Source organism: Poecile atricapillus, chromosome 7, assembly GCF_030490865.1.
Source record: "Poecile atricapillus isolate bPoeAtr1 chromosome 7, bPoeAtr1.hap1, whole genome shotgun sequence".
Taxonomy (NCBI): domain Eukaryota; kingdom Metazoa; phylum Chordata; class Aves; order Passeriformes; family Paridae; genus Poecile; species Poecile atricapillus.
In genome coordinates this window covers 16,642,535-16,655,376 of record NC_081255.1, presented here as the reverse complement: position 1 = coordinate 16,655,376, position 12,842 = coordinate 16,642,535, and the positions used below count along the sequence as shown (strand labels likewise).

The window sequence follows — 12,842 nt, the reverse complement described above, 5'->3', positions numbered from 1 at the left end:
TAGATTTAGAGGTAGATAAGTATAGTGCTAATGAAAAATTGGCAAGTGCAGAGCCAGTGAGCCACAAAACAAAGAATTTAGGCCAGTTAAGAGCAGACAGACCAAGGAACACTAACTGCGCGTGCTCTGAAGACAAAGTTGGAAAGTTCAGATGTGAAGAAGACCTTAGAAGCCTTCATCAAAGACCCCCACGACCTCCGAATTGGGGAGATGCAAATGCAGTGCAAAAGAACTATCAAATAACCATGAGATCATACTATACGAATTAGTTCAGGCGTGTGGTGTTATCACATAGTGATACTAAGCAATACTTTCTGTACTTACTATACTGTCACGGCACTTGACAAAGGTGTGGAGTGGACAAAGGAGTTAGGTGGAAATATCCCCCTCACCTCCAGTGCCGCAATGAACAAATACCTGCTCTATAGACATCGGTCTATGGGGATTTATTTCCAGCCTATCTTTCGGGCATCATTGTGGTTCTGTGGGCAGTGCACAAACTCGGTCTGAGGGCTGGTAAAAGGGATTGCGAAGCCACAGCAGTTGATTATAAGAAACATTATTTTATATTCTAGTAACCCTTCGAGCAGGTGTGTGTGCGGCTGCGACCCGGGTCGTGTACAGCCCGCGGCCGAGCCGGCTCTTCCTCCGTGTGTGTCAGATCATCGAACGGCTCCACATCCTGGGCCAGGGCCGGGCGGACTCGGGGACACGGCGCGGGCTCCTCGGGACAGAGCCAGGGCCGGGGACACGGTGCGGGCTCCTCGGGACAGAGCCAGGGCCGGGGACACGGCGCGGGCTCCTCGGGCCAGGGCCGAGCACGGGGACACGGCGCGGGCTCCTCGGGCCAGAGCCGAGCACGGGGACACAGCGCTGCCTGCGGGCCGCACGGAGCAGCCATTTTGTTCTCCTCCCTGCGGCGCGGTCCGGGCCGGCGGCGCCCCCTGGCGGCCATGCTGCAGGTCCCGCGGCCGGCAGGGGGCGCGGCGGCGCGCGGCGGCGGCCATGTCGGAGCTGGCGCGGGAGGAGCTGTCGGCGCTCGCCGCCATCTACTGCGAGCCGGGCGCCTGCGAAGTGCTGGCGGCCTCAGGTGACGCGGCCGCGATCTCTGCCCCCTGCTCGGGCTCTCCCCGGCCCAGCCCCGGGAGGAAGCGCTGCGGGGCCGCTCACGGCAGGGATCAGCCCCGGGGCAGAACGGGCTCAGTCGCTCGGTGCCGCCGCTCGTAGCCTGTCCCTGCCCCGCCGCGTGTGTGTGCTGCCGGCCTCGCGTGGGGCACGGAGCCCGGCGGGCCCCGCTCGGTTCTAGCTAGGGTCCCCGCTGTGCCCTGGCGGCGAGCGAGGGGCAGCGCTGGGAACCGGCGGCCTGGCTGTTCTCTGGGTAAACAAGCAGGTGAATCCTGTAAGCGTTAACAAGACCAGGTATTTATCCGGTAATACTGAATAAGGGTACGTCTCTTGCAGTGCATGAGAAGAGGTCACCTCTGTATTTTTCTGGGGTAAGCTGACACCCTGGGAACCGTGACATGCCAGATGTTCTCCGGCTTCTCAAGATGTGTACGCCTATAGGTTTTACAGGGTACTGAGGCTGATGTGTCGTGTTTGCCGTGGGTGGAATGATCAGGTTTGTAGTACTTGCTCCCATCAGCTGCTGGATGCTGTAGGCAAGGAGTGCAGGGAGTGTCGATGTCTTCATGGCTTCTGCACCGGCCGTGGTGGCCACTGATCAGAACATAGTATTAAGAGATGGCTTTTATCAGTCTGTGCTGTATGGTGCTGTGAAGATGTGCCTTCAGCAAGGGAGAATAAATCTCAGTAGTTCCAGTGTACAGTAGAAGCTCTGTCAGGCTTAAATGTCAGGTAGGATATGCAAGTGCTGGTGTCTGTTCAGATCCAAACCATTAGTAAATCTTGCTTAGTGCCTACCACAGATATGACAAGTAAGATATTTGTTGGAGAGAAATACACATGCACATTTACACACAGTATGCCTGTGTTGTGTTCCACAAGTCCCCAGTGTCTGTGAGCTATTGAAGAGTTCTGCCTGGCTCCCCAGCAGAGTGGTGGACAGGGAGCAGCTTCCTGCTGGTTGGACTGCAGTGAAGTCCTGGGGAATGCTGCTGAAGATGGATGTGATGGCCTGCTGTCAGATTTTGTCTTCACGTGTCTGGGTTCAGCCCTAAAGAACTGGGATTGATAAGGAAACTTTTTACTGTGAGGGTGGCTGCGTGCTGGAGGCTGCCAGGAGAGCTTGTGGAGTCTTCCTCACTGGAGATATTCAGAATATCTGGATATTGTCCTGGGCAGTTGTCCTATTGTAGGTGACTGTGCTTGAGGGGAGAGATTGGATGAAGGCATCAGTGTCTGCAGGGAGCACAATTAACCACAGTAATCTAAAACCAGAATTTTGTATCTAGATACACATGAGACAGCTTCTGCTCCAGTGAAGGCATGTAATTCTGCCATTTTATTTTTTTAAATTGGTCTTTAGGGTTGTATTTTTAAAACATGATTGATGAAATGTTTCAACTGAGCTTTATTTTTAAGTGAAAAATTTCAAGAATGTTATTTTGGGCGTAATTTGAAAAAGCAATATCCAGGCTTATCAGATGTTAATTTTAAAAAACGTGAACATATCTGAACATTGCATTTACACGTCTGTTCCTCCAAATCTGTTGAGAAATATAGGCACATTCTTCTCTGTGCTTCATATATGGAAAATGATTTTGTGTTTATAAGTTATCAAAATCTATAAGCTGTAGAAACCTTCCTGGAGATGAAGTGAGGTGCCACAAGTGGACAATGGGAGTAGGCTATTTTATTTATATTGATGTTTTGTGATCTTGGAGGGCCTTTAACCAGGCTGTGTTCATGATGTGGTATGATCAGGTATATTTAATTGATTTACATAGTTTTCTGCTGGAACTGAAAAGATTATTTTGCAACAATGATTACTGGTATTTTTCTTACTCTTGGAATTTACTTTGTTGGAGCTGCAGAATCTCTAGTCAGTATACAATTAACTTTTGCTCCAGTTACAGCTTATATTTGCTTTATCTCTTCAAACCATGTAAATTGTCATTGACAAAGGGTGCACAGACATAACTTCCAGGAAAACTGTTGTGTTATGCAATCTCTTAAGACATTAAGAGTAATTTGTGTGTAGATCCATGGGATCAAAAAGGAGGCCATTGGGGATTTATGGTTTTGAGGAATGTAAGAACGCTTTTACAGGTCTCTTGGTATGGTAAAGGCTTTGGCTTTTTGGAATTTAACAATGAAGTATTCAGCATGTAAAATGTGTTTTTATCAAAACTGATGTGTGGATGAATTTAAATAAACTAATTACAGCATATCTTTTTTACCTTACGTATCTATTTGCAAAGATTAGTGTTACAGATAGAAATCCATAATTTAATTGTTAATCTGCTCTCTTTTGGTCTGTTCACCAAGCTTGCTATAAAAATATATTTAGATATTCTAAGCTTGTACGTTAGTAGGTGCCATTTTCTGAATTTAAAAATAGACTGCATGTGTTGCATAAAATGCCTTTGGGCAGGAGAGGAGGGGGATATCTGTCTGGTTGACATGGAACATAAGAAAAAATCTGAAGTATGCTAGAGCTAAATATACTGATAAGCATGCAGCTATGGGGGAAAATGAGTTAAAATGTATTGAGTTTAGTCTGATTAGCACATTAAATGCCAGCAGAAAAGTCATACCCAACCTTTTATTTCAGAAATAATCACCATGTTGCTGTGAAGACAACTCGGCCCTTGTAGCATGTGCAAACAAAGGAAATATTTCTTTGGAGCCAGGTTGCGCAGGGCGCCGGTGGTTTGCTCTTTGTTCTGCCGGTGTCTGCAGCACTGGTGCAGAAAATGGACGCTGCAAGGTTTAAATAAACTTTAGGTGCTGTAGCCCTGCAAAGGTTATGAACTGATTCTTCTTTTTAATAGTAAGTCTGAAGCAGATGTAAATGAGCACGGCTGGGGTTTTCCCGATGGCTCAGGGTGATACACCTTGGGATGTGAGGCTGTTCTGCTTTCTTCAGATTAGTTCATCACAGGGAAAGGTGTGAGATGTTTGCAGGTTTAAGAATAAGATCACTGCAGCAGGAGGCCCTTGTCGAAGGGGCACGGGTTGGCCTGTCTCTATGCCTCTGTTACTTCTGAGTTGGTGAGATCTGTTGTGACAAGCTAGTGAAAAAATCCTAGGAGGATTATCAGAAAGGTAACATGTTTTTCTGTCACTGTAATTAAGCTGGTGATAGAGTAGTATTTTTCAGTTTATATAGGTTGTGCATTTTAAAGTCTCTTGGGCAACATAGTTTAAAACAAAGTGATTCATGGGCAGGAGTACAATAATGCTCACCCCATTCAGCCAGATGCCGGTTGGCTGTGTACCTGGTGGGGCTGCCCTGAGAGGGACACGGGGCAGCAGCTGTGTCTGGTGCAATGGCTGTGTGTGCAGACACCTCCGTGGTGGCCAGGAGGGTGCTGGGGGCCCCAGGACACGCAGGACAGGCTTTCTGCCTGTGTCTCTAATTGTGTGCTCAGCCCGGTGTAATGGCAGAGGAGCTGCTGCTGCTGGGGCCCAGGAAAAAACATTTGGCAGGGTAGCAGAAGACAGGGATTAGGAATGGGAAGGTTTGAGGTCCTCTGTAGCTACTGACTATGTGCAAGGGTCTCTTCCAAGGCTGATGTTTTTCTGAGGAATACATTTGTCTTGAAAGTAGTCTGGAACCTTTGATAGGGTCTTGAAGGATTGAAGACAAACTCCTTGGCAGGAAGTGACTCTTTTGACATGTGGTGCCTATAAATACAGACATGGTTGGGTGTGATTTTGCTGAATTCACTGGAATTGCATCTGCTGCTTTCACCACTGGATTTGACTCTTAGGTAGTGATGGTCTATAGATATTTGGAGACTTCTTTATACTACTGCTAGAATTTGATTATTGGGTTTGGAGGGTTTGCTGATTTTATTTTGTGACTTCTCTGACCTTGAGAGTTCTTTGTATGACCCAGGAAAGAGGTTTGGAAACAAGCCCTTGGATAAGCTCTCTAAAGTACTTCTGTCTGTCCAAGTAATTTTCAGGTTATTTCACCGTTTTAGTAGGTTTCAAATATAAAATCATACATTTTGTGTGAGAGGCACTGTGAGAGGTTGGTTAGTGGCATCAGCAATACTAATCAAACATAATTCATCTGACTGTTATGTGAAGGAAGGTAAGGTAAGGTGGAGGGGAAGAGTGCAAGTCACTTCAAAAAACCTGCTCTGAAACTCAGCTCTCCTCTCATCTGCCTTTCAAATCTGGCTTCTCCTGCCCTCATAGAGTGACTCAACCTGACATTTTAGCAATTTTTGAAAGAAAAGGGGTGAAGTGTTTAGAATGCATCAAAGGGGTGAAGCAGAGAATATCTGAAGAAGATCATATTTTGTCTGATTGATACCCTCTTACTTCATGGCAGAGGAGTGAAAGTAGGTTAGGACTTTGTCTGTACTTTTCACTTTTTCAAGTTTTGTATTGTTTTTCTGTGAACTTTCTAGTTAAGAAAGTTTTATTTCATGAAATACTGTACATAACTTTCATATTAAGCATCTTTGATTATATGATTTATCAGGATGATGTGGTCTTTAGCCTTTCCTGCTGCATACTGAGTGTATCCTTTTCACTCTGAAAATAATTCTAGTCTTAAGTAGACCTACGACAGATTTTGAGCATATATGAAGATATATAAACATACATTAATATGAGTAGATGCATATTAATATATGTAGTCTCTAGGGTCAGGTGTCCAACAGAGATTTTTTCCTTATGTCAGTCTAATTGTTGTATAGGAGCTGGCAGAAAAGATTTAAGTGTATTTTCTTTGCAAGTTGTAGGGGACAAAGAATCTAACTTCTTTCTTTCCAAGTCTGTGCTTAGTATGAAACTGCTTTTGAATGATAGTCTTAAAAAATACCTGGTGCAAGTCTGTTTCTCTTACATTAGTATTGATGTTAGACATCTTAGAGATTTCTTTAGGAGAAAACTTGGGGCAGTGCTGAGTCTGTCCAGAAAAGTCTCTATTTTCAGTTGTCCTTGCTTTTCCTTGCTACTGAGCTGTGGAAGCTGAATTATGTGTTTGAGAGAGACAATTCTTTATTATTGGCTTGTCTAGACTTTGGAAGAGCCAAAAGATGTGAATGCTTTTTAGAATGTGTTAATTTTCCTTTACTATGGTACAGAAATGTTTCATTTCAGGATTCCTGGCAGGTATAGCTTGAGCCATTGGTTGCAAGCCCCCAAGCTGCAGAAAAAAAAAATCCCCTCTTATTTTATAGGAAATGTCAGTTATTTGAGTTGAATTGTTAAAGAAAATAAGGTGATTTAATGATACATATGTATTTCAGCTTCAAGCAAACTATTAATGTTTATTTTTTTTTTATATTTTCCAGAGACGCATGGAATCTCATTTAGAATTCAAATCGGTGTGAAAGAACTGCTGGACACAGATGTACTTTTAAATCTGTTATTTCATTTACCAGTCAATTACCCATCAGCTCTGCCAGATATTTCTGTTAACTCAGACCAGCTTACAAGGGCCCAGTGTATGGATGTGAAAGAGAAATTACTTGAACAAGCAAAGAAGCATCTTTCTGAACCCATGGTACACGATCTGATTCTTTGGGTACAGCAGCATCTTAAAGATGTCATTAAGCAACCAGCAGCAGTTTGCAATGAAAAAACTACTTTGTCAAAAGGAACAGAAGATGGTATCTGGATGCTCCTTTTGCATTTAGATCACATGAGAGCAAAGGCAAAATATGTGAAAACTGTGGAAAAATGGGCTTCAGATCTAAGGCTGACTGGAAGACTGATGTTCATGGGCAAGATAATATTGATTCTTCTTCAGGGTGATAGGAGCAGCATTAAGGTGCAGGAACAATGAATGTTGACTAGGTCTATCGATTTACCACTGAAACCTCCATGTCTGAATATTTTGTGTGTGTTTTTCTAAGATTAACAATTTTGGAAGCAAATTGATCATTATGAGAGTAGGAAGACCCAGCAACTTTATTCTGTATTTAAAAAAAAGAAAGCATTCTATTCCATCTACAGTGATACCTGTAGACCTGTGCCCTGTATTGCTTTGCTCCCCACTGGATTTAAAACCCCATATCCCTCTGTTTCCTGACCTTAATATGCCTAGATTCAGTTTCCTGTATTTCCCAAATACCCCAGAAAGTGGAAAAAATTTTGGTGAGGAATTAATAACAGATATATTTCTAACTCATTGCTAACTGTTTCTTTCCTTGACTTAAAACCACATGGTGCTCCTAGTGCATGCCTGGGCTTTGAAATTCTTGTCTGTATGTAAAAACTTCCACTGCCTTGGGTGGGTTTTTGTGATGATGTTTTGTAATACTGTTTTGGCTTTTCTAACTCATGTTCTCTTAATCAGTTAGGCCTACTTAATTTAAAACTGATGAATAGAAGCAGTTATGCACTTTTTGGGATGGGTACTTTCAAAATTTGATTGCTATGTTCTAAGAAAAAGACTACATTTTGAGTGAGCTTTTTCATTTTACTAAACTTTGAAAATCATAGGTGACATTTAATATTTTGGGAATATTTTTTTTTTTTGTCATTTAGGAGTACTTGATTCTTCAGAAAACTTCTAAGGTAGATGTGGACTCAAGTGGAAAGAAATGCAAAGAGAAAATGATGAGAGTACTGTGTGAGATAGAAGTACAGTCACAGCATAAAAGGTATAATTTAGTACTGTTGTGGATAGAAAAGTAACAGAATCGATAATTACATTCTGACAAATCCAGGCATATTCATGAGTTTCCCTTTTACAATGTAGGTTTCAGATGTTTGAAGTCAAAGAATATTCAGCACTGGAGGAGCTGCAAAAGGAATTTGAAACTGCAGGACTTGCAACTCTTTTCTCTGAGTTTGTTCCTTCTCTCTTAAAATAAAATTAAACGATACCACTGGACCTTTGACCAAAGCAGTAGTTGACTGTAGATGCTGATGGAAGATAAAAGGACTAATGTGGCAAAACAATGTTGAAGCTTTTCTGAAAAAAATTACCAGTAGTAGTCATCCTCTTGCAAGAAGAAGGCAATTAATACATTAAGAATTGATATTTTTTGACATTTATGTATTAATAACTTTTTCAAAGCAGTGTGATGTTGATTGTGATAATTGCATGGCAAGCATGAGAGATTGGGAAGAAATAATGTTAAAAAAATAGTCTTCTAGTCAGACTCTGTTTTATAGTTCCTGTTTTTCAGTGTTCTGTTTCTTCTCTCTTGTGGTTGAATTTGTCGATAATGGCCTGTTAGAAAGCATAATTAATTTTGCTTTGGAAGACTGTATGAAGATATTTCCATAAGAAAACATAGCGAGCACACATTTGAATATGTGAGGACAGCATATACTTAATATATACTTAATATCCCTCAGGAGTTCATTTGCTAATTTTTCATTCTCCCTTTAATTGACTATAAATGCTCGATGGTTGATTTGAAGAAAAAGCTCATGTCACTTGGGGCCTGAAAAAAACCTGAGAAGTGTCTCTTTGAATATTAGTTTTCATTCTAAAATTTCTAAAAAAACCCACTTGGAGGATTTAAATTGATAAAAAGATGAGGTAAAGCAGATTGTAATAGTTTCTTTGATAGTTTACAGATGTCTTTTTGCACTTTACCTGATTTTACTGTCTGTGCAGCTTTGTATGTCTTGATTCAGTTAAACTGTTAGAGCAGTATATATACAGACTTCAGTCTTCCATCTTTCAAGGTTCCTGACAAGTTGTTTTTGTTTGTTTGTTTATTTGGGATTTTTCGGATCAATCACTGGCCTTGGCCATCCTGTAATTTTTTTTTATCAGTAGTCTGTGTTTTACATCTGTATAGTGTTACAAATTATACGCATAATTTTATGAATTGTGCAAGTTCTGTTTACCTAGGGAGGATTAGATACTTATTTATTACGATTACTGTGTGTTCTTTTGTTTCTGTTTTATCTGAAACCATTCTCTAACAAGACTAGGTAAGTTATCCAGTAATAAAAATTTTGCAATCTTGAGTTTCTTAGTAACTAGCTCTGCCATTTGCCATTTCAATTGGCTTTAGCATGTAGCTAAACATGTGCTTTACTGCTCTCTAAAGTTCAGTCTCTTCTCTTCAGAAGCCAAATGTCTCATGTAATCTGTAATTAAACAGATTTGATCAATTCAGTATAAACTAATCTATTTCCATTGTACTGGGGAAAGACCAGTACAATTTGTGTGTTTGACCAGTACAAAGTATGGTTTGGCAAAACATTATGTTAGATCTAATTTTGTATTTCATGCTCAGACCATGAGATCATACCTCTATCTATTCTAGAAAAGCAGCTGAAGCAGACTAGGAAGATTTTTATGTTTTACTGTTTGATATACCAGATGCGTAAAGGGTTGTAGATTGTTTGAAAGCTTGTGAAGCTTTTCAGGAATTTGATGATTTTCCTAATATAGAGTTTCTCAAATATGTACGTTGCATGTTATTTTATACACTGGTGCTAATTTACTGAGATAATAGCAAAGTTTTTCTTAATGAGTCTTTCATGTTTACTGCATATAGCACTTCAGGCTCAGCAGAAAAGAGACTGGGTTGAACAGGTTTTATAAATCTGTTGTATATTATTTTGAAATGGCTTCCTGAGAGGCAGGAAATCTAATTTTCTATCATTTTAAGTGCATGTGAAAATGAATTCTTACTTTTACAAAGAAGAATAAAACAGAAGTATCTTTAAAATATTAAAATAACATGTATTTTAAATTACAGTTTTCAGAACCGAGCAGTTCTCAGGTAAAATAATTGTTGAAAAATAGTATGTCAATGAAGTATAAAGTTTTGAAAAACTGCAGAAGGTCTCTCCTTATACTGTGTGACAGATGTGACAAGTATCAAACTAAAGAAAAGGCCTATGCACATATAGCATAAGAAAACATAATCTCTCTGCGAAACTAAATGTTGTAAGATTTGGCCAGATGTACATGACTTCAAAAATAATTGCGGTGTAAGTTGTTGTGATCATCTTTCTTGCAAGATTAGATGCAGACTTACTGAAGTTTTCCTCCCTACTAGAAAAGCCATTTATGGTGTCAGTGGCTGCCAGTTGCACTTGAATATAAACCCATATATTTTTTTTCATTTTTTTTGCCTGATGCCTTCTTGGTCAGCTGTTTGGCTGGACCTGGCATTCTGCAACAGCCAATTAAAAAGAAAATGACTGTTGGGGAAGTTGCAGCTCTCTCCTGATCTGTGTTCGTCTTTCTGCCAAAGGAAGTTGTAAGAAGCTGTGTTTCAGGAGATGGAAATGCAGTTCATACAATGGATTTTTACCATACTTGAATTTGTTATTCACTAGCTCACACTGGACAAATCCACAAATTCACTGTAGGAAAGGACTAGAGTTTATAGCTTGGCTTGATGTGCTTCAGGAGAATTACAAATCTGATCAGCTTGATACAGTTCAGACAGCAGAGAACATGAAAACTGATGTCAGTCTGATTCTGTTGAAGCAAATGCTTTTTCCTACCTATCAATCAGTAACTTATTTTGAAGGGTAGGAGGATATCTTCTGTTCAGACAAGTAAACAATATTTTTAAAGGCTGTTCTTTTGAAAGGATGTTGCAGCTGTCTGTTAACTGATGGTTTGTTTGCATTCATTGTAAAAAGAGATGAGCTAGCCTGCGAGCCTCTGGGGCACAAAAGTAATCAGAATGGGTCCTGTGGTGCATGTTCTGCCTTCCAAGGGAGCTGAAGCAGACACAGAAGAATAAAATGCACAGATACAGAAGAACAAGAAGCAGGGGAAAAAATGCATCAGCGTGTAAAAAGTTAGTAAAGTGTAAGTGACTGTTGGAATCTGACAATTCAGTTGCAAGGAAAAAGAAATCCACAGATTAAGGGTGATTTAACAAATTAGAAACTAGTTTTCTTGTGGATATGGTGTCTTCTAACAGCATGGTCAGTAAAGCCTTGTTTCCTGTGGCCTTGCTAGTTTTTCAGCTATAGTACACACGAAGCCTTCCCTGCAGGAGATACTTTCCTGATGGTGTTCTCCCAGGTGGGTTCCCCTGTACCTGGTATTAATTGTGCATAAATTGATTACTTGTGTGGATCTTTAAAGTGTGAATAGCATTTTTTCACCTGTTACCTTTTTCATCAAAGTTGTAGGTACTTGGTTTCTTTCAGGTTCTTAACCTCTCATTTTAATTGAAATTACTTAAATTCAGAAGTTGTTGGAAAACTTTGTGGTAAATATGCATGCTTCTGTATAGACAGCACAAATGTATAACCATAGTTTCCTTTGAAAATCAGGCTAAAATGAAAGCCTGTGTTTCCTTTAAAAATCAGGCTAAAATGAAAGTTCAGCAATAGAGCTGACAACTTGAATAATAAAGTTGTTTTTTTTTTTGACAAAACTGAGGTTTGATTGGTCTTTTTGAATACCTTGGCTTATTAATTATGAAGAAAACAAAAAAAGGTTCATGAAACAAGAATGATCCAGAGGAGGGAAATAAATGGGGGACATCATCAGTACTGGGAATTTGTCTGGTTTTCATACTTGCTCTGTCTCATTAATTCTCCCCCCCCCCCCCCCCCCCGGATTTGTGATGTTACAGCGAGGACAGGACACTGTAAGAGCTCATATAAAAATCCTTGATACAATGAATTAAAAAGTAACTAAAAATATATTTGATTATTTTTGTGAATAAGGGTGATTTTTGTGGTTACATCTCATTTTCCTATAATAAGAGCATTTGTCTCTTACTTCTGGTGTGAATGACCCACAAAACCCACTGAGATTAGTATAAATTATATGCAGAGATACTGTAATGAGCCTTAAGAAACTTCATAGTGGAAAAAATATTTTGTTTATGTTGTTTCTTTTAAAAATAGTTTAATAAACTCTACATATGGATGATTTAAAGCCTAGTGTCCCTTGATTTGTTCAGCTTTATCTGTGAAAATACAAACATAATCATGCTATAGTACATTTGAAATAAGATGATGAAATGTTGCACTCACTGTATTTCTGCCAGAGTTTGAGACTGAAATTGCTTATATTATGAAATAGTGCAATTGCTGGAATCAACTTTAATATATCTTACAGTAGTACTAAGCATTATCTTCCTGTCTTACTGTGTATAACACAGGCAACACTGGCAGCACTCTGTTATGGTTTAATATTTTGTATGTATACTTAATTTTTTGTTATCTTATGCAAGAGTTATGATTGCTTATGTTCTTAAATATAGACCTAAATGGAACTTGGAATAGAAATATGCTGGTATCATTTTGCAGCTATTGTTCTGTGTTGTGTTCATGTATTGGCTTTTGTATTAGTTTGTGTTGTCTAACTTCAAAGTATTAACCTGCAGTGAAGAGAAGTCTTCAGGGTGATGGAAAAATTTGCCTGAAAGACATTAATTTAAGGAATTTGTTGGACTCTAAAGACGAATCCCTTAATGTTCTGAGTTAATTATGCACTCAGATGCTTTAATTTTATGCTAATAAGGTAGCAACTGCTGCACTACTGAATTTTCTTTGTGTTTCTTAATGTGATACCTGTAATCTATTTGTATCCTATGTTAGAACATAGCTGATCATGGAATTTGGGTCAATATTTTATTAGTATTTCCCATTCTAAATATTTATGATTCTTTCTGTGTATACATTATTACCTATTACAATTGATTGCAAAGTGTTACTTTAGGGTGAGGCTTGTTACAAAAGGTCTCTGCATGAGAACAGTAACTCTACTTTGTGCTGCTTTTCCTATTGTCAACTTTTAC

At 39.8% G+C, this 12,842-nt stretch overlaps 1 protein-coding gene across 1 annotated transcript; it reads left to right on the top strand.

Annotated features, from left to right (window-relative positions):
- The first annotated feature begins 774 nt into the window (after positions 1-774).
- On the top strand, positions 775-11,971 carry RWDD3 (RWD domain containing 3). The gene is made up of 4 exons (XM_058842997.1): positions 775-1,090; positions 6,441-6,919; positions 7,639-7,754; positions 7,853-11,971. The coding sequence occupies exons 1-4, from the start codon at positions 1,006-1,008 to the stop codon at positions 7,965-7,967; spliced, it is 795 nt and encodes a 264-aa protein (XP_058698980.1). The 5' UTR covers positions 775-1,005; the 3' UTR covers positions 7,968-11,971.
- Positions 11,972-12,842: the final 871 nt, after the last annotated feature.